Genomic DNA, 27,361 nt, shown 5'->3' with positions numbered 1-27,361 from the left:
ACACGGTTTTTGTAGTCAAGGACTCCGGAGAGTCAGATTGTATCAGCTCGGCCGATGTGGCGTTTACACCAAGAGCTTCAAGTCGTGTCTGTTATCAGAGGTGATGTGACGTGAGGCAACAGAGCAACGTGGAGGGGGAGTGGAGTTCATGAGAGAAGGCAGCTCTGGTAGACAGGTGTGCACAAAGAGGACATGATGTATTGACCGCTCAGTTTATTAGGAAGAGATCAGCCATATTTATTCCGGAAAAATACAACGTTGAAACAATATCATTTGTCAATTCCACCACTTTCTGTGCAAATGTCCAGTTTTAATAGCCTGGTTTTGACGACAAATCCAAATGTCGAGACACCGTAGACAAAATAAATCTCTCCCTAAGAGGTTCATACATTCCCAGCCCGACTAACACAGCAACATACAAACACACAGTTCCCCTTCGCTCCCTCTCGGTCCCCCGTAGAGTCCAATGGCTGCTTATTTCACATGTTAGATAACACAAGTGGTACGTTATGGTTATGGCTCTATTCCTATAAAGTGGTGGTGCTACTACAGATGCAAAAGGCCATGTTTTTATATTATTGGAGAACAAACAGTGTTCCAAATACATCATCATCATTTCTCTAACTCACACACATTATTTGGTATATGTTGAGGCGACACCTCACAGTTTGTCAGAGTCAGCCAGGTCACTGGAGGACTTGTTGTCTGAATCGTCATTAACAGTTAAACACTAGGCAGACAGGAACAGGCGGATGTCGTTGGCATGTATTTCTCTTCCGTGTGTTGTGTGCCAGTTTTTTTAATGCATCTCGCATTCAAGGAAGTCCAAAAGAAATCCACCTTAAAAAACCCCTGCATCTATCATGTCACTTCTGATATGGTTTTGAGCAGGACTGTCAGGCAACGGAGAAAATTAACCACATTTCAGATATGCTGAACATCTTTTCACCCCACATGGCGACATATTTGTATCGATAAGCATGTGTGCCACTAACATCCACCGCCTGTCTGCTTCGGTTCAGCTAGCCTGTGGGGCGTCGCGCCTCACGCTAACTTCCCCGACGCTGCCTGCCGAAGTAATGGAGAGTTGTACATGAAATGCACAAGGCCAATAAACTCTCACCATTTCAGGCAGGAAAGCGAATGAGGAAGTCGTTACGAGGATCATGTGACACAGATGTCGTGGGCCCAAGCTGGGGGCCTGCTGTCGTAGGGAACAGGATTTCTGGCTGTGGATGCAGACGCCGCCTCTTGCTGTCGTTCCTCTCCTTCATCCCTCTCTCCCTGCTTGGTGGCCTCGCCGCCGCCCGCCCACGCAGACTGCTCCAGACCCGGCTGCAGCGAGAACGGCTTCTCCAGAACCGTTAGGACTCGCTGGACCTGCAGCGCAGAGAGGAAGTGAGAAGTGAGAGCAGGTAAAACACCCTGAAAGTGAAAACACTGAAAATGAAGAGAACGAAAAAGGGAATCGATTGCAACTTGAGTGCACAGGAGAATTGCTCTCAATAGAAAAAAAAGTGCAGTATAAACTTATTCAGGTAACATTGTAATTACTTATCAAAGTCAAATACACATAAGTCCAAATTAAGATAAGGGTATATGATAAATTGACATTCAGTTGTACAAAAGTATAAGCCTGACCTCAGAGAAGTCTCCGCTCTCAGCAGCCTCAATTGCATTCTGGGCAATGTAGTTCCTGAGCACCACGCGGGGGTTGGTGCCGTCCATCACCCTCACCCTCTCCTCCTGCGCGGCCTGCACATCGCTCTGGCCATGGAGCTCTCGAGCCAGGCGCTTCCTGTGGCAGGGATAACACACAGCGCTCAGTCTGGGTGCGATGGCACACTCTGCGCCCCATTTCCTCTTCGCTCTCTCCGTCCGCCCCCTCTATCACACTTCCACCCACCCACAAAGCTCTTATCCGGTCCTTGCAGTCCCTCCACCCTGTAGTTGTACAATACCGTTCAAAAGTTTGGTGTCACTTAGAAAAAAGGAAAAACTAATTTTTTTTCAATGAAGATAACATGAAATTAATCAGAAATACACTCTATACATTGTTAATGTGGTAAATTACTAATCTAGGTGGGAACGTCTGTTTTTTAATGAAATATCTTCATAGGTGTATAGAGGGCCATTTCCAGCAACTATCACTTCTCTAATGGTTCATTGTGTTCATTGACTAATGGAGGGTTAGAAAAACCCTCGTAACATTTAGTTAGCACAGCTGAAAACAGTTATGCTGATGAGAGAAGCTATACAACGGGCCTTCCTTTGAGCTTCAAGAAAAGAAAAAAAAGAAATCTATATTTCAAATAAAAATCATTATTTCTAACCTTGTCAATGTCGCGAATATATGTTCTTTTCATTTTTCAATTCATTTGATAAATAAAAGTGTGAATTTTCATGGAAAACACAAAATTGTTTGGGTTTACCCAGACAATTTGGTATATATATATATATATATATATATATATCTGGCCTCTCTTCCTCTATTTGCCCATGGATACCCCTCCAGATGTCACCTATAGCGTGTGATCCAGCGGCTCCACTCCTCTGCCTGTTTGGCTCTCAGCTCTTCCTGGCCGGTCTCGATCAGGTCATTCAGTTTGCGGAGTCGGTCTAACTGCTTCGCAATTGTCGTCCTGTCTGAGATCATCTGGAACAGAGCCGGGTTGCTCTGAGCCATAGAGTGCAGCATCGCCAGCTCGCTGTCATCAGCAGACAGAAAACACAGCGGTCATGTGATTTATTGCCGCGTTGGAGGAAGAAGAGGAACAGTGCTGCCAGAGCAGGTTGCAACAGTTTTGAGACTCTACGGAACATCGGAGGTAACAACAGGAACAAAAACATGATTACGTTCCGGTTCACCGACTTTGTTTACATGGACGGGAAGACAAGTTGAGGAAGGAAATCAGAGAACAGGTTTATATGTGTCGTCATTACAGCTTCCTCCGCTGCTCTGAACCGACCAGAGCCTCAGGTAATGTTGTTTAAGGACATCTTGCACTGATGTCATTTTATACATTGATTTCTACTCACGTAATATACACAAGACCAATAATATAAAGCCCCCCTAGTGGCTACAACGTGCATCACACCAAACAAAACAGAGGTGAAGTTACTGGAAACCATGTATCTTCATACTAAATTGCACATCAATCTCTAGCAGGGTAAAAACCTTAAAGGGACGTGGCGATTGTGAGACACGTCCAAATAATCAGGTCTCGCTCCTTTTACCCTTTTATTCCTAATCCCTCGAACCCAAAATAAAACTAAACTGAGTTTCAGTCATCTTTCCTTTCTGTGATGGTATCAAATAGACAAGACGCAGTGCGTTGATGAGACAGGCAGCATGCAGGGCCCGCTCACCGTGGATCCATGGTGGGCTTGTTTGCGGCCTTGAGCTCCTCCAAGGAGGCGCACTGCTCCAGCAGGAGGTCTGTGGCTTTCTTGACGGGCTCCTCGTCTCCTTCACTTTCCCCCTCAGTGGGACATGAAATCTGACTCAAGCTGCGGAAGGTGTTGGTGAAGTCAGCTCCTGCAGGTGACACAGGAGCGGTCACAACAATGAAGCCATGGGTTAAGTTACCAAGTACGTTCTACATTCAGTGAGGGCTGCAACAACGAAACGATAGAAATCGTTCATCAGAACAGTTGGCAACACATTTTATTATCGATTTGTTGTGTGGCACGATTATTACGCCACTCAATAAATCCTCAACAATTATAAAGCAGTTAGTTATTCTGTGTTGGATGAAGGAAATTACAACTTTTTTTACAGAGCAAAGCAACAGAGATAAGCCACGCCCCCTTTCAGGCACAGATGAACCACAAAAGGTCGGGCAAATAAACTCACGCCAGTAAAGAGTTGTCAGTTCTGTTTTTGAATAAATGGTTGGAAACTAATATTTTTGTCGTTTTATCCGATGCATCGAAAAAATAAATTGGCAGATTAATCGATTATTAAAATAATGGTTAGTTGCAGCTCTACATTCAGAACACGAGACGAGATGCTCTCTCATCACGTTATCCACCCCACCGGTGTTGTGCATGGACTGCAGCAGCTCGGTGATCAGGATCTCGTCCTCTGGCTCGTCTTTCTTCAATAAGCCCAGCTTCTTCCTCATGTTCTCCAGGTAGAAGCCGTTATACAGATCCAGGTACTCGTCCATGACGGCCTCCGCCCGGTCCGGCGGCAGCTCCGGAGCAAGAGCCTCCGCCAGCTTCACCAGGTTCCACCTGCAGATCGCCGGCTGGGCCTGGTAGGAGTACCGGCCGGAGTTGTCGGAGGCGTTGCAAATGAAATCCGGATCAAATCTGCGAGGGATAAAATAAAAACATTTGATCGCAAAAAAAAAATCTGCGAGGGATAAGGAAAGTTGCAACTCCATAAGCCGATGAGTGACGGGGACTTTATACCCACAACATGCATCTTATGATCACTGTTCCACTCTCATGTCAAACCTACTACTACTGTATGATGATGATGATGATGAATATGGCCAGACAGGAACAACATAATAACCGTTGCAGCAATCAGGAGCAACTGGCGAAAACACTCTGCAAATGTCTGACCTGTCCATGAAGCCATATGGACCGTAGTCCAGCGTGAGTCCCAGGATGCTCATGTTGTCTGTGTTCAGGACTCCATGGCAGAAACCCACACACTGCCACTGGGCCACGAGGCGAGCCGTGCGGAGCATCACCTACAAACAGGGACCAGACAGTCATCTACAGAAAGATCTGAATTGGAAAACAACCCATGGAGAGTATGAATGATGCAAATCCTACTAATTAGATGAGGTAAATGTCTAAAGTCTCTATCCAGAGTTTAATGCCTGGTTAGCGTGTTACTCTCAAATTGAGCCAAAGTCACATGCAGTCGGCTTAAGAGGGTCAGAGGATCAAAACTGTAATGCCAGACCTTGAATCTGTAACCTGCCGATTCGAGTACACGTCAGAATATCACAGGCGTTAGTTACTCAGGAGCCATTACACTGGCGGGAATGTGTATGTACTGTGACGCATGTGCCCTGACCTCTCTGAAGAAAGCCACGTTCCTCTCCACCCTATCTGGGTGATTCTGCTGGATGTGAGGGTAAAACATCTCAATGACATAATCCATCATCTGACCTCGGATCTCATCCCGTCCACAGCTGGGACCCTGACGGTCTGTGTGCTCGTCGGCCCGCTTGAAGATCTCAAAGGATCCAAACCTGCTCAGAGAGCGCACAACTGAGACAAACAACTTGTGTGTGTGTGTGTGTGTGTGTGTGTGTGTGTATCTTGAGGATCTCACACGACCACGATAGACGGGACAATCGTCACTCACCTGAGGAAGGTGGGAGCAATACGGACGACCACGGAGCATCTCTCGAGGCGAGGATTCCCAGTGTAGTAGACATCTCGTACGACCTTGCTGTCGGAGGTCACGACGGAGCCGGCTCTGGTGGTGGGGACACCCAGGAAGTGCATCACCTCGCTGCACAGGAACTCTCTTATGCTGGAGCGCAGGACCTTACGACCATCCGCTTGTCTACGGAGGGACGGAATAAAAGATAGATCGTCACACAGAAAAGGTGTCCAGGTAGAACTCAGTTGCACAACAGTCCCTTTAAAAAAACTCAAGTGACACTCTTTAATCACATCTGCTCCTTTAAATGATCTGCAAGGGTTATGATCTTTTCTCCACATGTTCACATCTGCCTTTCACAAAATTAGCACAAGAATAAATAAACCCGAGTCATCACTGGACCAACCACAACCCCTTGTACCTGGAATAAGGAGTCAATCCAGCTCCTTTCACCTGAATCTCCCACCGGCCGCTCGGGTTTTCCCGGAGCAGTTCGGGATCTTGTCCGGGAGGCACCTTCACCTCCCCGAGGTAATAAGCCGCCCCGTCGCCCAGCTGCCCGGCGAACTGTCCGAACTGGTGGCCGCAGTAGCAGTGAGCAGCGGGCTCGGATCCAGGCAGGACTCTGGATCCGCTGAGGTACTCTGGCCCGAGCGGATCGCTCGCAACCTCCTCCCCGCTGAGCCCCAGCAGCGCCACCGCCGCGTGCGACACGCACACGAACCGGGGCTTCGCCAGCGGCTGCGGCTTCCCTCGCGAGAAACACGCTCCTTTCACCTGGCGCGGCCCGGCCTCCTCGGACGAGTCCACGGGGAGTCTCCTGAGGGCGACGTTGTCGAAGTGGAGCCGCTCCAGCGGGGAACGACTGGTCGCGAGACCCATGTCGGCCATCCCGACCGTACCGAGGCGTCTGAAGGCGGACACACCGGGGACGAAGATGCGTGACGGGCCCAGCCGAGGTCCTAGATAAGCCATCCAAACGAGGCCATTGCCCGCTGGTGTCTGTCTGTATGCACTGGCGCAGCTACGAGGTGGAAACAAGTCACGCTTTCGTAATCGTGCTAAGTGGAGCGGATGTCTGCGAGACTGTGTGTTACATCCTTATTCGTCCGGAAACACGCAGTGAAGGCGGAAACATTTGGTCCGACAATAAAACCAATGTCAAACTAAGTTAACATGGTTGAGATCATATTTGCATCATTATTACTTGATTAAATTATTACATCACATCAGCATTTGTCTTGAATGTATCCTTTGTAATATAATTGTGTATAATATATTTCTATCTCTTTGTTTCTTACTGTTATTTACTCTCTCTGTACATTGTTATTAGTTGGGCTGACCTCATTGACCTCATTAACACATCTTACTCCTGGTAGTTACTCAGAAGGATGATCAGCAGCTCAGGCCAATGTTGTTGTGCTTCAATGCTTTTCAGCAGGAAGTTTCCCTTTGTGCTATTTTCAGCCATTTTCAGTTATGGTTTTATATATTTCTTTTATTTTATGCTTCAAACTTTCAGATTTTAGCATTCCAACACATTTTCTGAAGGAAATGCCTTTTCTAGTTATTATTACTACTTAATACTCACTCTATTGTTAATATGTTTGCCTCGATTGTTTGTTTTGTTCTAAATCTTCGATCAATCTCTGTCACAAGATTTTCCATAATACAGTTCCATCTTAACCCAAAATCAACCCAAACATACAGCAACATATGTCATCATTTTAATAAAATTAAATAACTGGACTCTAGTAAATGTAATCATGACTGAGTGCATTAACATATTTGCAGCTAATGTAAAGCATTTAAAAACACATTCATGAGGTAAATAGAGTTTATCTTTACTTAAAACTGTTTCATAATTCATTACAGAAGTTAGGATTTAATGTTTGGTGATGATGACAAAACCACACAAGGACAAAGGGAAACAAATCCTGCAGTAAATACCGGCATTCATAGTTTTCTTTTGGCAATTCTCCAACATACAATACAGACACATAATGTTGACACATAATGAGCCTTTAGTTATCAAGCTCCTCTTTTATGGAACCAGCTTCCAATTTCAGTCCGGGAGGCAGACACAGTCACCTCGTTTAAGAGTAGACTTAAGACCTTCCTCTTTGACAGAGCTTATAGTTAGTGCTGAATCAGGTTCACCAGGTCCAGCCCCTTGAGATGCTGCTATAGGCTTATAGCTGCCGGGGGACGTTTAGGATGCACTGAGCACCTATCTCCTCTTTTTTTCTCTCCTTATGGATGAATTTTCATCTCTCCATCACACATTACTAACTCTGCTTTCTCCCCGGAGTCCTTTTGACTTCACATCTCATGGGGTCATCGGACCCTATGAGACGACATAGATCCTATCTGCTGATGGATCATCGAGGTCTGGGTCGTGGAATTCCTGCTACCGACTACGCCACTGTCCTGTTGAGACTCCGCCCACTGTTGAGACTCCGCCCACTCCTCCTCCCCACCGCCATCTGCCTGATGGATCGTGGAGGTCTCCATCGTGGAATATGCCTACTATGAACTATTCATACACTGTCATATTCATTGAATGTATTTTAATTCTAAATCTGTCCTTCTGTACACATGACATCTATTGCATCTGTCCATCCTGGAGAGGGATCCTCCTCTGTTGCTCTCCTGAAGGTTTCTTCCCTTTTTTTCCCCCTGAAGGGTTATTTGGGAGTTTTTCCTGATCCGATGTGAGGTTTTGGGGCAGGGATGTCTGTGTGTACAGATTGTAAAGCACTCCGAGACAAATTTGTAATTTGTGAAATTGGGCTATACAAATAAACTGAATTGAATTGAATTGTTCAAGCTAGAATGTGCCATACTGCTGAGGGACATGACAACAGCGGTACCCAACATCCTCATTTCTCAAGCAAGTTACATGGTTCATCAATTGGAAGACAGATTATCCGAGTTGGTTTGATGTGTGGATGACTTTGTGTGTGGTAATGCTTCTTTTACTCAGGTCAAATATTATTCTATTAGACCATTTCACAAACAAAAGACAACGGATCTACTGTCATAGCTCTCATAGTTGATAATTAAATCAGAATAATTCCAGTACTGTACATAAAACCACTCAAAACTAAGAAAAGTAATGCTTGGAAAATCATGTTGGTCAAAGGCTGGTTCAGAATGTTTGATTTGTTGAGTCATCTTACACAAAGCTCCCGGGATGTCTCTCTGTTTTTTTACACGTGCAATAAGAAGCTCTGTACTGTGGCTACAGGTCAGTGTTGGTCATCTGAGGGTCAAAGGCAGCAGGGAGAGCAGAGTAAGGCTTCACCTCCAAACTCCGACTAACTTAAACTTAACTCTTTGTGTCACAGAAGTCAAAACAAGCTCATCACAAAGTTCTGCTGAGACATAATTACAATACTCAGAAGGAAACAAACCAATTACTTTTCCATCATCTCTGTCCAATGCAACAATTCAACTGGCAAGTGATAATGCAGATATATCATAAAAGTACAAACAGCTGGTGCGGTGAATTACAGATGTTCTTGTGTGGAGGTTTCTGAGATGTCTTTCCGTACAAGATGCATATTTTTGTGGTTCAAGTATAAACAACTTACTCACAGATGGAGTTCAAGTCAATGCATAAGGATGCGTTAGACTGGAGATACATTTAACTATACAAGACAAATGCATTGCTCATCCTGAGGCAAATTGAGCCTGCGTCACATCTCTGATGAACGATCAACAAAATGAAGGGGCTATGGCGTCATTTTAACAGAAGCCAACACAAAGTAGATGGGCAAGTTTAAGGGGAAAAGTATTTATATATTTTTTTTAAGTCCATCATAGAATGACATAAAGATAGAATAATAGAAAATTGCATTGACCATTTGGTTGTGGTATGTGTAATATGCATATACATATTTCTGGCATTCCATTAAGTTCACCATGAGCCCTTACAGCTGCCACATGAGGCACTTGTATGTTGATGTGGACAGGACCGTGCACATGGGAAATGCTTTTGTCTTATGTACATATGAAACAATTTGCATTTCAAATAGAAGCTTTTGTTTAAGAAGAAGACGATTAGCCTTCGAATTCCAATATTTATCTCATATCAGGGTTTCTCCATGCACCAAGATTATTCCTAGATTGTATTTAGTGATTGTAGAATAGTGACCGACTTGTACTTTCTTGTCCCCATCCATAGGCCGCATATACAGAACAAGACTCTTTTATAAAGTGCTGGACTTGAAATGGGCCAATTCCCAAAATTGCTGTCAGGCACCAGAAAGGAGGAAAGAATACGAGGTTAGCGCCTCTTGGGAAATGACTCGGTCACGTCAGGAAATGTGACTGAAGATGATTCTGATGACAAATGTATTCATTTAAAGTTTAGGTGGGGGAGTTAGAAATGCATTCAAAAGATATTATTGGCATTTGTACAACTTACAAAATGCAGGATTTTCCCAAAATCTGGAAGAAAAGCCATGAATACTGTCGTGGTTTATTTGGCAGTATAGTCCTGCTGCATCTGCAGGACATGCGAGCCGGGAGGCTCTGACCCCCTGAAATCCTCGTTAGTTCAGAGTATGGACTGGTGAAACCTTTCCTCCGGCCTCACCTCCGTTTTTTAAGGCTACTGGTGAAAAATGCATCGTTTCAATAGTCAAAGGTGGAGTCACTGTTGGCTGAGAGCAGAGGGCGGCCGCAGAGTCTCCAGTAAAGATTGGACTGCAGGTAAAGACAGGAAGGCTCTACCTAGACTCCCTCCAGCACGATAGCAGGCATATCCCAGCACTCCCACCACGACACCCTTCACGGCCGTGCGAAGCACCCAGCCGAAACGTGAGGGAGGAGCAACGCTGAGGAAGAGACAGACAGACTGAGCCGCTGTGGGATTGTCAAGACAGTGAAATGATGTTTATATTAGTTCCTCAACTCACATCATGATTTCATGTATGTCGAGCTCTTTCTCCCAGTTTTTTTCTATGCCAGGGACGTGACCCATCCCGACGACTCCCACCACCACAGCAGGCACTTCTATAAAGAAAAGAGAAGAGATTCTGTGACAGCCACAACCACATGTTCTTTATATTTCCTGTCGAGATGTATGAATCCACAGGTCATCTCTCCACTGACTGATTTCAGTGTGAATGGCAGACAAGACGGCCCTGAATGTCTGGATTCACCCTTGTTGAAAATGCACAGATCATCCTGACAAAATGCACTGCTGAACATAAACAGTACGATTCACAGAGCATGAGGTCAAACCATGAATGCAACATTAGTTTTTAAGCTCAATTAAACAGGGGAGAACATTTCTCACCGTTTCTGTGAAATAAAGTTGAAGACGTCACCGTTTTTATTCACCATATGACTCAGTGACATTCAAACCACGCGGCCTTTACCGGTTGGATTATTACGCAATCATTTCGCAACACGTTTAATGACTCGTTAGATTCTAACCACAGATACAATTTTCACAATAAATTAAAGAACAATGTGGAGAACAACAATGATATGCAAATATGTATGTGAATAAAACTATATGCATGCATCAACCGATACATATAACGCATATACATGCCAATCAGGAAAGAACAGGATTAGAAAGCTGAAAATCTACAAATATGGACAATGCGATAACGAGCCTAATCACCAGTTGAATACGCACTCTGAGCATTATGGGGGGGCTCCACGCAGCGCGTCGCCTGGCGGAGGGTGTGCGTGAGGTAGATGTCTCTTTCGGCCACGATGGTCTGGTGGAGAGCGGGAAACTCGCCGATCATCTCCGACATGGTCTGTTCCAGCAGGTCCTTCTGTTTGCACTTCTCTACGTCTTCTTTACTAAAAACACGACAAACAGAGAAACAGTCGTTGGTAGTCACATAGGAAGTGGAAGACATCTTTAGTAAAGAATGAGGAACAATCAAACAGTGACGTGTCGTATTTTTCTCAAAATCATGTTTCAGTTTGCATTTATGTTTTTGGAAGCATTCTTTAGCATCCACTAATAAAGAAATCTATAACAAAGGTGTTTACAACCATTATTATTAAATATTTGGATAAATTAGTCTCTTTTTAGTGTCCCTTAATGCAAAATTATCAAATGTGGATAAAGATTAAATTGTGAGGCACTTTTGACAGCATTGTCAACCAATTATATTTTCTAGAAAGCTAAAATCTAGAGAGGATTTGTGCCACAGCTTCAGTGAATGGTGAGAAGATTAAACATTTGTTTAAGCATATATTATACTTGCTCACAGCTCAATAGAATAGATGTTAAAAGATGGTGGCATCACTTCATGCAAAAAGCAACAAGTCAGATTTAAAAGATGGCGTCAGTTCAACAAATTGTTGCATGTACTCTGTAAAAAAAATCCCTATTTCTACACAGACCGATAGGAATGCAGCTACTTGGACTGTAGTTGCAGTTTCTTCAAGGCAATAATTGCCTCAAGCAAATGTGTTTGCCACGGCGACAACAATAACCCCAAATGTCCCTCTTTTCTCCTGCATGGGATCATGTGTTGGGTAGATATTGAGAAACATACAACAATGTTGTGACAAGAGACTGTGGGGAAGTTTATACCTGATTGGATCCGACAGAAAACAAAGACCCCACGCCAGACGGGCCTTCTGCCACAAACTGAGCGCTGCAATGGCTCTCTTGAACGTCACAGGGATCGGCCGGTCCCCGAGGTGAAATTTACAGAACGGTACTTGTCCAGCCTGTGTGGGGAAAAAAACACGGAACAATCAAAAACCCTCATTCACCGATATCCATCAACTATACATGGTTTGGGTGAAGGCTCGATTCTGATTGCCTGAGGGTGTCCATTAATTATAATGGACCGCCGATAATTAGTTCAAGTTAAAGTGTCTGTTCACCGATTTTCATTAATCGGCTGGAACTTAATGACACATATGAGCGATGGTCTAACATGCCGCTCACTTTTCAACTCGCCACCTCAGGCTGTAGACGAGGCTTCTCATTTGTTATTTAACCGAGCATTGAACAACGTTTCCATTGCCTCATAGTCTTATGGCGAGGCACTGACGGATCCGTGGGTTTTGCGTATGATTTACCTCTTTGAAGGCCTCCCTGAACTCTCCTCCAGGTGCCATGCCCAGTTGCTCTGTGATGTGAGCTGAAACTTTGAGCAGGAGAATCTGCATGAGGCCGGACATCAGCCCATTCTAGAGAACAGGAAAGAAGGTTTTTAAGCACACTGATTGTAAGTAGTGCACATTATGTGGTTGTATGCATGCTTACATAAACATAGTTTAAGAAAACAAACAAGACAAAACAGGTGCAAAGACTAAAAGCTCTGACACTTAGTCATCCTGCTTGTGCATCAGATACATTCATTTAACTAGAATGGGCACTCGGTAGAGCGCATACCTTCGCATATCACAAGATTGGGCATTGAATTATGAACATTTTGGCATTAGTTGCATGCCAATTGGATAAAAATTGAATAAATATGGTAAAAAGAAGATTTTGACCTTTTCATGACCTTGACCTTTGACCCGATTGATCCCAAAATCTAATAAAATGGTCCCCGGATAATAACCAATCATCCCACCAAATTTCATGCGATTCGGTTTAATACTTTTTGTGTTATGCGAATAACACACATACAAATAAATAAATACACAGCGATCAAAACATAACCTTCCGCATTTTCAATGCGAAGGTAATAATGAGAGATGCCCGTAACCATTTCTCCCCATTATTGAAAAAAAGGTTTTTCAAATACCAAAACTACAGCATTACTGCCTTATCAGAAAATACCGAGCTATATTTGCTCTCACGGTTTTTCACAATACCGTCATTAGCATTTGCCATCATTCTATAAGCCTGACCTGTTTAATGGCCTGCTGAACCTTTTCCAGGCTGATGTCTTTGGCTTCCTTCAGCAGGGTGTTCTCGTCCATCTTCAGCATGGACACCCTGTACTGGCACAGCTCCACCACCACCACGTCTGGCTGCACCGCGCGGATTGTCTGTGTGAGGCACAGCAGCGCAGTGGGTATGCGACATAAGTGACGGACACAGAATAAGAAAGCATACGAGGGGAAGAAAGAGATAAATGGAGAGGAGCAGCGAGGAAGAAAGTGAAAAAAAATCAATTTACAACAAAAGACAAGATTACACTTGGCAAAAGAGGAAAGAGGAATGTCGATCTTGTACTTGCAGTATATACAGACGGGCCCACTAATCTTTACGGTGCTACTCTACCGCACTTCTCCACATTCAGAAGGTTACTCCATTATTTCACTGCCATTCACACCATATCACAATTTAAAAAGGTTGTAAGTGGCATACTCGACTGTACAAATCCCTTTGTTAATTCTCATCGGCTCACCATGGCCACATCCTTTTTGCTGCTGTCACTGAAGTGGGCCGTGCCCACCAGGTACAGGACGCTGCCATCAGGGGCAGTGAGCCGGGTCACTGTCTCCGGGAGCTCAGGGGACGACTGGCGGCGCTGGGATCGCAACTGCCAAAGCAGCTCCATCGTTTCACCGTCCGCTACACGGGAACAACGAAGACGGTTATTAACCCTTGTGTTGCCTTCGGGTCAATTTGACCCGATTCAATGTTTAACCCTCCTGTTACCTTTATATTTACTGACATATTTTACCCTTGAGGTCAATATGACCCCAGCTATTAAAATCTCCAGAAAATTATTAGAATTAATATTGTTTTCCAAGTTTAAGTGTGAGATACTTTATGTTTGTTTGTTGACTCCCGAAAGAACACCGACATTTAACATTGAATCGGGTCAAATTGACCCGAAGGCGACAGGAGGGTTAAAAAAGGACACACAAATACAAAAAGACTATCACGTTTGATCTTTTACAAAGGAAATATTAATTAAACTATTAAAAGAAAGAAATTTGTTCTTCTCATTTTCAAGCAACTTTAAATAGTATTATATTTTACTGAGTTACAATCTCAAAGATTTCTTTTTGGAACTATTTGGCGCACTTATGGCGATAAGCCATAGCTGCATATGTCAACGACTAAATAAAATAATCTCTAGAATCTGCGCCCAGCTGTATTGAGAGATGCTTCTGGTGGAGCAGCATGTCCACCCGCTGAGCCGAGTTAATCAGTATGATGAGTGACAAGTGAACTCTAAATCCTTAATTATCAACCAGTTTGAGGGTTTCCATGATACCCTGCATCTCCGTTCTCTATATGCCTGCACATTAAAACTCAGCTCTGCCCTCCATAAGAGGAATTAAAGCATGGTTGTATTGAATATCTTATACACATCATATTTACTGACTATCAACCCTGACAAAAAATATGATTTATTTGTTAATGTGTATATATGAATGTAATTGATGGTGCTGTGGGATTGCTGCTAGGCTTCCCTGTTAAAACAGGTGTGAGCCTCTAAAAACATGTTCGGAATTTTTGAAAATGATTACATCGTTTTTCCCCCAATACATTTGGACAGAGACACCTCTCTGCTGTGTGTTTGAGAAAGTGACAGAAGAAAGGAGAGAGAGTTTCAGTGAGTAATTAATAATAATGAAATTGTAATGTGAACGTTATAAATGAAGCGTCGAACTATTATGTACAGCCCTCGTTATGGTCTGACATGATTTGGATTGTGATATAAAGATAATGTTAAAACGGAACATGATGTAAATATTGTTGTACCACGCGATAACGCAAACACTTCAAAAGATCAAGCCAATGTTTAAATAGAGACATTGATGTTAAATAGATTAAGTAAATATCTTCAACTGCAGAATGTGTGATTATGTGAAGGTCATCTACTATTGCATTGCGCCAGGAGGTATCAAGTCCTTTTCGCATGTTGAAGTGTCCTTGAGCAAGACACTGAACCCCCAGTTGCTCCCCGGGCGCTTCACTGCAGCCCGCTGCTCATAAAGTGCTTCGGTTGAGTTCAACACAGAGGCCACATTTCATGTATGCATGTAATATGACAAATTAAATAAAGTTAAAGTTTCTTGTACGGAGCATAGGGCATATGCTCTTGGAAGATTGTCATTACTATTTAACCCTTGTGTTGCCTTAGGGTCATTTTGACCCGAATCAATATTACACCCTCCCCCCGCCTTAGGATTAATTTGACCCCATTCAATGTTTAATGTCGGTGTTCTTTCGGTAGTCAACAAACAAACATAAAGTGCCTCACACTTAAACTTGGAAAACAATATTAATTCTAATAATTTTCTGGAGGTTTTAATTGCTGGCATCAAATTGAACCCAAAGGGTAAAATATGTTAGTAAATATAAAGGTAACAGGAGGGTGAAACATTGAATCGGGTCAAAATGACCCAAAGGCGGGGGGAGGGTGTAATATTGATTCGGGTCAAAATGACCCTAAGGCAACACAAGGGTTAAATAAAAAATTACGAAATAAAAAACCTAATGAATTGAAAAATATTTAACATATTATACCTTTTGTGTAACAGAGGCATGACATGCCAAACAATCAACGAGCTATTACACCGTCTCCCAGCATATGCACTGTATTTAAAATAACACGTACTTTGCCTGGAAGGTAGACAAGGTAGTTCCTCTTCTGATGCGTCCTCCGATGGGCTGACTGACTCATCCTGTCAGACATAAAAACACAAAATATCTTAGACAGAGGGCATATTCACATCAGAGCAAGAGAAAAGTTGAAATTGCAATGGTTAAAAGGAAACAAATACATAAATAACTGCAGAATAACGTATTTGTACACAGACTACATCATACCATCTGATTTAAGCTCAGCAATATGTCCTCTTACCCAGTGTGAGCAGGACATCGTATGTAAATACATCTCACACACCCACACACACACACACACACACACACTGTAAGTGTTACAAACCTCTGAACTGTTGTCTTGGTCCATGTCTGAAGCACTGAAAGCTGCGCGTGACAGAGGATGCAGACATGAGTTACAGTGAGACGTTCACGGACACAGCCAGCTGCCGTACAACGTTGCTGACTGATGACGTTGCTTTACGTCTAAACGTAGCTAACAATTGCAACACGACGTTGACGGGAAAAGTAGCGACTGCCCCTGATTTAATAAGAGCCACTGTAAAACCAAAGAGGGATGGTTTCTCCAACGAGACCATGATTACGACTGAATGTTATCGACAGAATAGGTTTGCACAACAGAGTAAGCAGTAAATCCAGTTTACAAATGTAGCTCAACGTTACTTTCAGGTAATCTCATTTCCTGTGGACCGGATGACGAAAACTGCTAATTCAAGCTAACGTAAGATAGCATGTCTGGTAAGAATGTAGTCGAATCAAACACATTGAAGCCGAACAGTTTGACAACAACACCCGCCGCCATTATCAAGTACAATACATGTGGTAACACACACAGGAGTTGTCTCTAAACAAATATCCGCAACTTACTGAGCAAGCCAGCCCGTATATCGCTGTTCTCCTCGCCAGTACAGCAGCAGCGTTACAGTGCTCGGCTGAATCTGACAGCCGCGGTGCATTCTGGTACATGTAGTCCACACGTACTGGGACGCGCACATTTATTTTTAAAGTGAGAATGTTTTTTAATCACTTTTCATTATGACATTTCACACAGTACAATCAAAGTCTGGACTCTTCTCCACGTCTCCGCGAGCATTACGACTGTCACAGGTGTACGTGCTCGACTGTCAGTGTTCAAATCTACACAGAAAATCGGTTATAAGCAGAGCTGTGTTTCAACATTTATACCATGCTCTCACACACACTCGTGTTGCAAGGCTTAAAGTGCTTTTGGATGCATTTAGTGTGCTTGAGCAGTCTAACGAGGGGAATTTTCGCCAACTTGTGTCATAACAATGAGGTGGACTATGTGTACTATCCACCAAAAGATAATTAGAAGATGTCATGGGAAAAACGTTTTGTTTCTCATCAAGTGCATGTTGACTGAATGAAAAGATGAACAGTATGCATAGGTCTACCGATCATGTCGGCAAGCCCCTGACCACAGTACTAATGTCTTCTTCAGTAGATGTCATATTGGTTTATGTCAGTGCACGTAGTTCTTTTATTGAAATGTCTGTAATCGCGTATGCAGCTGCTAGGACATGTGTATGGAGAGGTTGTGGTAGGCACACATCCCCTTGTCCACTCTTTCCCTGTGGAAAGTCCGAACATATACCTTATATGCTTGATTTCTACTACAAATAACAGACCAACTATTATAACTATGAATTCCTTCTTATAGCAGATGTTGGCACATCGTGAGACCGAACTACCGAAAGAAGTTGAGATTGTGTAGGAGATGGCGATTAAAAGTGTAGTCATCATGTACTGAACCTTCGGCTGAGGCATGATTTAACATCTACTCATCACTTCACATCACAGCACTCCCACAAGAAGCCAGCAGAACACAAAAGTCACACACTTTGAGTCCAGCTCCGTTAATCATATTGGAAAGTTTGGCTATTAAAGTCTTTGAGAAGAAAGCTTCCACATCACTGCATTTCCCACAGACATCTGGTCAGATAATTCTGTCAGTTTCTCTAAACAACATTGTAGTCGCACATGACTTTACAACCCCGCCCTTTCTGTTCTTCTGCTGTTCCTTTTAATAATGTGCCAATTTACCTATTATTAATGACGTGCAAATAGTCAAGATCTGATACACGTTCTTAACCAACGTTAATATGGAAATGACAAAGCCATGAAACGTGTGCTGTATTTGTTTGTAACGCCCCACAAACACACCATATAGTGTCTATACACGTATAGCGTTCTGTGAAATATTATGCTGCAAGCGCATACATTATTGCCACACATATATTGTGATCTTTTGCATATTAATTGTGCAGATCTCTACTGTATTGCGTGAGCTACCTTTCTACGTGGCTATTGGGATAAAGGGACTAAGCGCTATCATATGTGTTTAAAATACATTTAGTTTGAAGCTATAATGTAGTCCTCTTTGCAGATATGCATCTGTAAAGTGTGTATCTTTTCTTCTTTTTTAGAATTCATTTCTCATCCTTGCCTTTTAAATATAGCTGTTTGACCCTGCACTGTAGCACCCTGTTGAATCACTGCTGGTTTCATTGGAGGCTGTTGAGCTGGACACAGTCATCCTGAGACATGAATGTGACATCCTACAGCAATACTCTGGTCAACATTGTCAAACACACACACGGTTGTCTTTTCCTCACTGAGTCATGTTCCTATCTAAAAGTTGAGCTTGGTTCCACGTCATTTCCTCACTGTCCATCACAGAAGTGTGTCAGTTAAAGAGGCGGCTGTTGGTAGCTGTGATTGACATGGTGGTCATGTGTACAGAGTGTAGTGTGAGTGTCCTTCTTCTTCTCCTCCTTCAACATTCCCCAGCAGCGATGAGCTCCCCGGGTCTCTTTGCAAGTCTGTCCCTACGGTGCTCTTCATCCTCTTCTTCCTCAAAGAGAGTATGATGCATACTCAGCAGCTGGTGTGTAGGGGCTTGAGTAAGGGGTAGTGGGTCGCACTCAGGGTTTTCCATTTGGGTGAGAGGCTCCCTTGGAGGAGGTGGAGTCGGAAGAGGAGGAGGAAGTGGAGGAGGTGGAGAGGACTTGGGACTGAGGGGGTCCTCACTGGAGGGAGGGTTCGGGCTCACGCCATTTACGTAAGTTGTGATGGGGAGTGTCATCATAGCGAAGGCAGTGTTGGTCGATTCTGGAGAGCAAACCTTTGTTTCTAAAGCGACAAGAAGGAAAGTAGAGGATCATCGAATTGTCAAGTGAAAACAGGCGTTGTGTCCTCTTCTAAATAAAACCCTCTATTCTCTCTCTAAGTTGCATAGTAAGACTGATTTGCCATCATGGAAGGCAGCATTAGCAATATTCATTGAGCAAGTCTACCAGATATAACAACATGTTATCAATATCATGCCTGTTGTCTAGACCAGGCGGTGGTTACAGGCAAGGGCAACTCGATGAGATGGGGAGCTGGATACTAATTGTGTTTAAATATTTGACCAGTGAACTGTGATGAAGTCCACCCTGAACCAGTCTCACCTGTGATGGCACCAGACACGTGAACAATAGTGTGTGTGCCTTCAAGGTACATTGTGTCCAGGTTGTGCTCTGAGGGAAGGGGCTTCGCGGCGGTGGCCTCCACCTTGGGCTTACGGATGGTCAGCATGTACGGGTGGACGTCCAGGGTGAAGTTGCGTGTGAGCTTTTTCTCCATCCCACTCAAATCTACGATTCAAAATGAACAGTCTGACTTAAGAGGAGAACAAAACAGAAAGAAAAAGGTCATCCAAATAAGTGTGCTTCGTGGAACAACACTGATGAAAGAGAGTTGTATTATTATTAGAAATTAGCTGAAAGATTGTGAGTATAAAAATATTGACGCACACAGCTTTCAAGAAACATTGTCACCGATTTGCTATTCATAGCACTGCATACCTTTTATTGCAGGATATTGTGTGCTTTTGGTATCCAGAAGTGGTGCAATGAAGCTGTCTGCCACCGGCTTTCTTTTGAATGGTTTGGATTTGTCAGGTTTGGTGTTACTTTCCAGACGCGTCAGGGTGAGAGGTTCCTTATGGGACAGACAATGCAAATACAGGTCATTATTTTACAGCTTTAACTTGAGGGCACATTTAAGGGCTTGAATGGCCTCTAAAGTGCATGATCATATGGACTGCTGTGCTTCAGTTAACAAGTTATCGTAGCTCCAAGAGTACACTTGAGTTTATTTTTCCTCTGCTACACTCAAAAAAACGATTCAAGCCCTTCTTAGAGGTGACACATTTAAATATTGTTTGATACATTTCAATAAATCAATTACAAAACGAAGATATTTATATTGAATGGGTGTAACACAAAATGTAGGAATACTTTCATTTATTAGGTTTATTTAGGTTACACTCACAAAAACGATTCAAGCCCTTCTTCGAGGTGACATTTAAATATTGTTTGATACATTTCAATAAATCAATTACAAAAATAGATATTTATATTTAATGGGTGTAACACAAAATGTATGAATACTTTCATTTATTAGATTTATTTAGGTTAGATGGTGTGCATATCAACTCAAAATAAATGTGTTTCATTGGGGACTACCCTTTGCGCATGCGCCTTCTGAAAATCAGTTGTTTGCATGAGGTGAAGACACATTCAGGGCTGTATGGTGGTGTAGTGGCTAGCACTGTCGCCTCACAGCCAGAGGGCCGTGGGTTCAATTCCCAGTCGGGGTGTTCCTTCTGTGTGGGTTTTGCATATTTTTTTAGTTAGTTAGTTTATATTTTGAGTTGGACAAACACAAATTAATTTAATTTAATGAATATCGTTATTTTATTTTAGATGTATTTGATACAAATGAGTTGGACTAACATTTTATTGCACTGATGTACTAAATTTGAGTTGGAGTTGCATATAATTATTGGATGGAAAACCTGCCAACAATTTAATTGAGTTCATCCAATGAGTCATTTCTTTGAGTGTAGCGTTGATCGCAACTCGGGCCTCACCTTGAACGACTGAGGAAGAGGATTTGAGCTCGGGATCCATTTCATCTTTTTCCGCGGCCGTTTGATGACCGGCGGCTCGCTAAGCATCTCTCCCACTCCGAGATCAAAGGGGTCCATGTTTGGATCGAGCGTTTGCATCCCAGAGTCCCTCATGGTGGGCGTGACGTCGTGATTGGACTGTGCGAGCGCGGCCAACAGCTGCCTGACCACGTTGTCGTACATGAGGTCGCTCTCGTTGGTGATGAAGTCCAGCCGGTTGAGCGACTTGATGTGGTCCCGGTTCTCGTTGCAGAACATGGCCAGGATGTTGATGTCGCAGAACTGGGACTTCTGCCAGCGGCGCCGCGTTTTAATGCCGACCTTGTGCAGTTTGTCGAACACAAAGTTGGACTTGCGCACCACAAACAGGTGCAGCAGATTAAGCAGGATGATGAGGTTCATGGTGCAGAGCAGAGTGATGTCGACCGCGGCCATGATGCGCTGCAGCTGCACGGCGGGCAGCTTACAGTTGACCCGCAGCCTCAGCTCGTAGTAGCTGCTCACGTCTGGGGGCTCGCCCAGTGCACAGGTGAACTCATTCTGCCTCTGGCGGGCGTAGTATGCGCTCAGGTAGGAGATGGGGATGGAACTGAGGCAGACGATCGCTAGGTGGCGTCCCAGGTAGAGCTTAGCCAGGAAGTTACTTTGGCCCCGTCTCTCCAAATATTTCTCAAACAGGTTCTGCTCCGGGCTCTTCTCCTTCTCCGCGTTCTCTATGATCTCCCTCCTCTCTCGCTCGGTAATGCCAGGTCCTTTGGACTGGATCTGCTTCTCGATCTTTGGGGCTCGGCCCTCGGCGGCGCGATGATAGCAGTTGTCGATCTCTTGAAGCAGGAAGTTGAGCTCTGAAGTGAGCCGCGTCGAGGCAAGGAACTCCCAGCCCAGAGCAGGGATGTACATGATGCCAGCGAAGGCCAGCAGGGCATAGGGCAGGAACTTGTGTTCAAACAGCGAAGGCCAAAGGTGAGACTCCATACCAGGTACAGCATCCCGCAGCTCTGTCCAGCAGTAGCCTCTTGCATAGAGTGCCTGGTCTCTGGTGAAGTTGTGTGGTGTGTAACAGTATATGGATTCTTCTGAGGAAAGTACGGAGAGAAAGAATCAGCCCAAAAATGACGGAACATTTATATGATTAGAGCTTATAATATGAATTCAGTCAATGATCTGCTACATCCCTATTTTTTCATTTTTTTCACTCATCACTCCTATATATTAACTATGACGTTATTTTCTTGAATTTTATTGGCAAGAACTGGCAATATGAACAGATGGGTTGAAACTTATCCCCCTGCGTAACAATTGTATCTAAAGCACTTCATTGAAAGTGAAAGAAGGTTCACCTACCTGGAATATCTGTTCATACGTCATCCACTGTACTGTAACACTGTATACACACAACTACGCTGAATACTGTGGGTCAGAAGGGAACCAATCAGTAGCTCTGCATAGTACAACAGATGTTTGAAGCAGAGGTAGCGTTACTGCTCGTCTTCATTTCAAAGTGCTCAAGACAATAGCTAAAATGGGGATTGTGCAACATATTCACATTTCACAGCTAATACTATGTGATTTGTTTCATTCTTTTTTTTTATATCCCTGTTGCATTTACGAGAATCGTCTAGGATGATTCATCTGTTCAGCCCAAAGCGACGTGCGTCTCCGATAACACGTTTTGAAATGATGATCTGGACAAGCTCATATGGAGGAAGTAAAAGCACCTCTTCCTTTCAACTCGTCCTCTATCAGTTCTCTCTGCAGCAGGTCTACTTTAACTTTTAAACTTACAAAGGATTCACTTGCTGTCTAAATAAACGTATCATTTTTAATGAATATTGTTTTAAAGTCAGTGTGTATTATTTTATGTTCCTGGTTATATAAGGACTATATGTGCAATTACATTAGTTTGTCCCAGTCGCTGAGGGCAGGATGCTGAGTCATTCAAAATGTGTTTCGCAAAGCCCTAAATAAATAAATATCATGATGCAACACACTAGTGAGGAAATACGGAAGAACTTGTGTCTGCTGCTGGACTTAAACGCCCAGTCCCAGAGGGTTGATGCTGCTCTGCAGAGAGGCTGACTCAGCAGTGAACTAACATCTCTCTCCTGCCGGCGTCGGCCCTCTAACCTTCCTCTCACCCCTCCTATCTCCAGTCGGCCTACATCCTTTCTAGCCCTTTCTATCTCCCTCCCATGCCTCATCTTCTACATACATCCCATCTTTTCACTGTTTGTCACAGAAGACACAAAAGCACTGCATGGCTCACTTGTGACAAACAGCGGCCGCTGTGCTTCGACAGTTTACTGACGGCGTCGAACCCCCTCTAGTGGCGGAAGTCTCACCTGCAAAGTTCCTTGTGAAGACAAGGGTGACCAGCAGGATGGGGATGATGACCGTCCCTATACTGACGACGCGGTCAAAGGGCAGCTCCAGTTTGAGCTGCACCATGAGGCCGGCCAGCAACCCGCCCCTCTCATCCTGAGAGGAACCCGGCAGGATCAGCTCCTTCAGCTTCTCACCGGCGAGTAGAGCCGTGGCCATGTCTAGGTTTTGATCGAGGAGGTTCTGCATCCGGACTCACAAAGGGAGCGCACTGCAAGCTCCCTCTGGACCGCGGGGGGGAGACGAGAGACTCCCCGCTGAAGTGAAACACTCCTCAGCACAGTGTGATGCACTTGCACACAGGCACACACACACAGAGAAATGTGTGACCAGCTTCAGCCTCTGTCACCATGTGTGGAAAGGCAGCCGGTCATGTTGTGTAAGTCTGTGTTCACAGCTTTGGGTTTTACAGCAGCAGATTCCCACGGCTCCTCTCATTTAGAAGAACCAGCATGGCGTTCAGAAGCACTCTCCTCACCCGGCAGCTTTCATGTACATCCTTTTGTTTTGCCCCATTTCCTCAGTCCATACTCTCTGTGTGGCAGGTTGAGGAATGGGCTGAGGGAGATCCCCAGGGAGAGCTGTTACACGAGCTTCCAACGGGGGAAGCTCGGACCGATCCTTTCCTGAAAGAAAAGATAAGCAGTTAGGATGGGACAGTATGTTGCATTGTTTGTTGTTTTTTTAAAAAAGTTCAAATTCCCATTTGTGGTAACATGTATAAAATAGTTGATTAGTACAACCATTAAATAAACCTTTTTGTGAATTTGAATTGTCTCACGGCTTCCTTAATAAGAAAGCTCTGGGTGCCCATCCATCGTCCTGCTGCACGTGGCCGAGGACGACTAATCCTGACTGTGTGACCGGTGGAGTGTGTGAACGCGGTCTTCAGGGGGTGTTCGCCTTCGATCGAGTAAGGACACGAAAGGGCAAATGTGTTTTCTGGAAGAGGGCATTCACAAAAAACTGAATTTATTCTGTGATTTTGACGAATGCTCAGTTTCTTCCTATTATGTTCGGACACTGCCTGTGTGCTGTTATCTCTGTGGAACAGCGTGTTCCCGCTGGACGTCAGGTGGACCCACACTCGTGTCAGCGGCTCGTGTGAGTGCATACATGAGCGTGCACATGGCTGTGCAGTAAATTGGCGCCTGCTGCATGCTCATTATGCTTGAAGGTTAGGTAACGTCCTCCGTTAGGAGTACATCAGCCTTTCCTATGAACAACCCTCTCGCTCTCCTTCTTTCCCCTTTACTTTATTTCCCCAGTGCCCCCTCTGCCCTCCTCTAAATCTTATGATGCAAAAACACACATCTATGAAATCCTTGAAAGGTCAAGCCCTCTGATCGCGGTGTACTTAATATGTGAAACTTGCTGTGCAGGGGACTCTCACACACATGGTGAAGAAGATCATGAAAAGAGGATTTCTTTGAAATATGATCACAGAAGAATTATTCAAGGCTGCATGTGTTCATGCTGAGTTGGTTTTATCACTGAGATGTCCCTCATGACATGCCATACATACATACCCTGTCCAGGGACATTCAAGATAACTATCCACCTCAAGAAAGAGGAAACAAACTTTGCATAATTTAAATTTAAAGGGGCAGCATCAGATTCTGCTGGTTTAGAGGCTGCACTGCTGTCTGTCTGTAAGCCATGATAATGTCCTTCGGTTGGGGCGATGCTACCAGTGTTTAGAGAGGGAACCCCACATTTATTTGGCTAAATACAGCATCTCCCTTGGCTGAGAACAGCTCAGCCAGCTACAAAAAAAGATAGAGCTGGGCTCCAGAACAACAGCGGAAGGAGACCTACCCCACTCATTCCTTATTAATTAGATGACGGCCAAAGATGGAAGAACTTTGTCCGGGCTCTTTGATCTGACACTCGTTCTCAGGCATTTGAGAACGATGCAGAGACAGATACAAGACTACGATAGAGTACCCTGACTGTTTCCTTCTCACTTTTGACTCACCAGTGAGTCCCAACAGGAACACCGCAGGCACATTTCGTCACAGGATCATTATGTTCTAGTTTGCTGGCGTTGAACCCTAACAGGTCTCCGAGTCCAGGACTCTGGGATAATCGCAACCAGGAGGACCACACTTCCACCACAGACATCGCTTTGTACTGAACCGCATGCTGCCTGCAGACGACGCGCCGCTTCAGCACCTGAGCGGCGGACAGCTCCAGAATAGTTAGCGGGAGACGAGCTGCTCAACATCAGCGTCTGTGTGTGTGTGTGGGTGTGGGTGTGGGTGTGGGTGTGGGTGTGTGTGTGTGTGTGTGTGTGTGTGTGTGTGTGTGTGTATGTGTGAGTGTGAGAGAGAGAGAGGGAAGACCAGATCCTGCTGTCGGTGGCTCTAAAATGCTCAATCCCAGCATCACCTGTCCCCACTAGACCAGCACCAGACCAGCTCCACTCACTCTGCGGCGCTACACCCGAGCCATGTGCATGCGGTGGGGAGACATAACAAAACATCCACTCACCAGGTCTCGCTGCATCTCCCGGGACGGTGAGAGTTAATCTGCAGTGCGGGCGAGCAGCTACTGCATGTATCCGAGCACACCGGTTTGTTCCGCCTGTCCTCAGATCCCCTCCCTCCTGCAATACGCTCCTCTCTCCCCTCCCCGCCCCGCCCCTTCCTCGGGAACAGGGGATGAGATAACACATTGAGATGCTCCGGTTCAGAGCGAAGACACACGGTGTGGAAGCAGAGATGCTAAAGAGAAAACAATAAGGAATTGTAGGCGAGTGGAAAAATCAATATCCTCGCAATAATAATTTTTTTAGGTGTATTATTGGAATATGACAGACCGACATTCCTGTACGAACACATTGGTGAAGTGTTACGGTGACATCATCGTTAATAAAATAAAAGGTAGTCAACTCTCGTTTTAGATTACAAATTAATTGTCCATTTAGGAACTACGATTTGATTATATAGTCTAGTTAAATAATTATGATTTCAAACCAAGCCTCTAGTTGGTTGTTGTCTGAACTAACGGTCCGCATGTCCTTCATGTGGAACTGAAGAAGCTCAAACTCAATGGGTGTGGCGAACATCTTGTCCTGATGCAGTGGAGGGCAACCTGAAGTTAGAAATAAAGTATACTAAAACTAAGAGTTTAGGAGCCCTGATATGAGATATTTATAGAGTATTTTTGGGAAGCACAATAACATAATGTCTTAATAAAATATATGTGTTAATAATGGTGTTGCTGAATGCACTACATCACGGCTGATCAGGCTCTGTAAATTTGCGTGGCATCTCCAGCAGCCTGGTGCTCTCCATTGTGACGCGTGTGGCAACGAGGCGACGCAGCCCGATCGAGCCACAAATCAGTTTCCTTCTAGCCGGTTTCTGCCGGTTGGGGAAGCCGCACCTCACTACGTCTGCTTCCAAATATAGTTTCTCTCTCTCTCTCTCTCTCTCACACCCCCCACACCCTCTCTCGGTATCATTGCAGGGATCTTGAGACCCAGTCCTTTCATTATGCCTCATATGATCAGATATATAATCTACACTGTAATTCAGTTCAACTCCACTGCCATAAATTGAACCTTTACAAAGTTTATAATATTCACAAATGTTTCAGTTTCATAATATTAAGGTCATAAGATAGTGTTGTACTGGACCACAATATGTTAGACAGTGTATGAAGAGGGACACAAATAAAGAAACACACTGCCAGAATATCAGAAACTCCACGACCTCTATGCTAAAACATATAATTGAATTAACAACTCAATGACATTGTGGTATAGTCATTATAGCAGAACAGTTGTATTGATTAAGATTGTACAGATGTAATAAAGTGCACTATATGTTTGACATTTTGGCAAACCAAATCTATAAATGTGTTACAATATGAGTCAAAACCTATATGTGCATATTATGTCAGTGTTTCATCGATGTGCCACTGTGGCCCTCTGAGGCATAATCTTAGAAGGGAGGGGGGGTTACTCATTTTTAATGAGAACATATCAGAGTGTCTAACACAGAGAGGACTGGAGGGAGTGCATTAACAAAGGAAGGACATTAAGTAAATAAGCAGTAACAAACAAGATATAATTAACAAAGCAAGGGTGTGAGACGTTTTTTCAGTGAACATA

The 27,361-nt window shown here is 44.1% G+C and overlaps 3 protein-coding genes across 3 annotated transcripts; all 3 read right to left on the bottom strand.

Moving 5' to 3' along the window:
* Positions 1-198: 198 nt before the first annotated feature.
* On the bottom strand, positions 199-6,561 carry selenoo1 (selenoprotein O1). Its single transcript, XM_056417476.1, has 9 exons — positions 5,775-6,561; positions 5,333-5,536; positions 5,039-5,216; positions 4,576-4,706; positions 4,040-4,317; positions 3,370-3,538; positions 2,523-2,708; positions 1,642-1,798; positions 199-1,380 (listed from the first exon to the last, which is right to left on the bottom strand). The coding sequence occupies exons 1-9, from the start codon at positions 6,326-6,328 to the stop codon at positions 1,156-1,158; spliced, it is 2,082 nt and encodes a 693-aa protein (XP_056273451.1). The 5' UTR covers positions 6,329-6,561; the 3' UTR covers positions 199-1,155.
* A 615-nt stretch (positions 6,562-7,176) lies between these two features.
* On the bottom strand, positions 7,177-16,815 carry trabd (TraB domain containing). The gene is made up of 10 exons (XM_056417157.1): positions 16,749-16,815; positions 16,207-16,247; positions 15,877-15,943; positions 13,708-13,874; positions 13,205-13,345; positions 12,425-12,535; positions 11,928-12,067; positions 11,010-11,182; positions 10,279-10,375; positions 7,177-10,197 (listed from the first exon to the last, which is right to left on the bottom strand). Exons 2-10 carry the CDS (start codon positions 16,228-16,230, stop codon positions 10,014-10,016), a joined length of 1,104 nt encoding a protein of 367 aa, XP_056273132.1. The 5' UTR covers positions 16,231-16,247; positions 16,749-16,815; the 3' UTR covers positions 7,177-10,013.
* A 79-nt stretch (positions 16,816-16,894) lies between these two features.
* panx2 (pannexin 2) lies at positions 16,895-23,849 on the bottom strand. The gene is made up of 5 exons (XM_056417159.1): positions 23,202-23,849; positions 20,821-21,935; positions 19,751-19,886; positions 19,355-19,540; positions 16,895-19,034 (listed from the first exon to the last, which is right to left on the bottom strand). Exons 1-5 carry the CDS (start codon positions 23,428-23,430, stop codon positions 18,679-18,681), a joined length of 2,022 nt encoding a protein of 673 aa, XP_056273134.1. The 5' UTR covers positions 23,431-23,849; the 3' UTR covers positions 16,895-18,678.
* Between the last annotated feature and the right edge of the window lie 3,512 nt (positions 23,850-27,361).

The sequence above is a fragment of the Pseudoliparis swirei genome, chromosome 6, assembly GCF_029220125.1.
Source record: "Pseudoliparis swirei isolate HS2019 ecotype Mariana Trench chromosome 6, NWPU_hadal_v1, whole genome shotgun sequence".
NCBI lineage: Eukaryota > Metazoa > Chordata > Actinopteri > Perciformes > Liparidae > Pseudoliparis > Pseudoliparis swirei.
The sequence above is the reverse complement of the archived record's forward strand: the minus strand, read 5'-3'. Positions and strand labels throughout refer to the sequence as shown.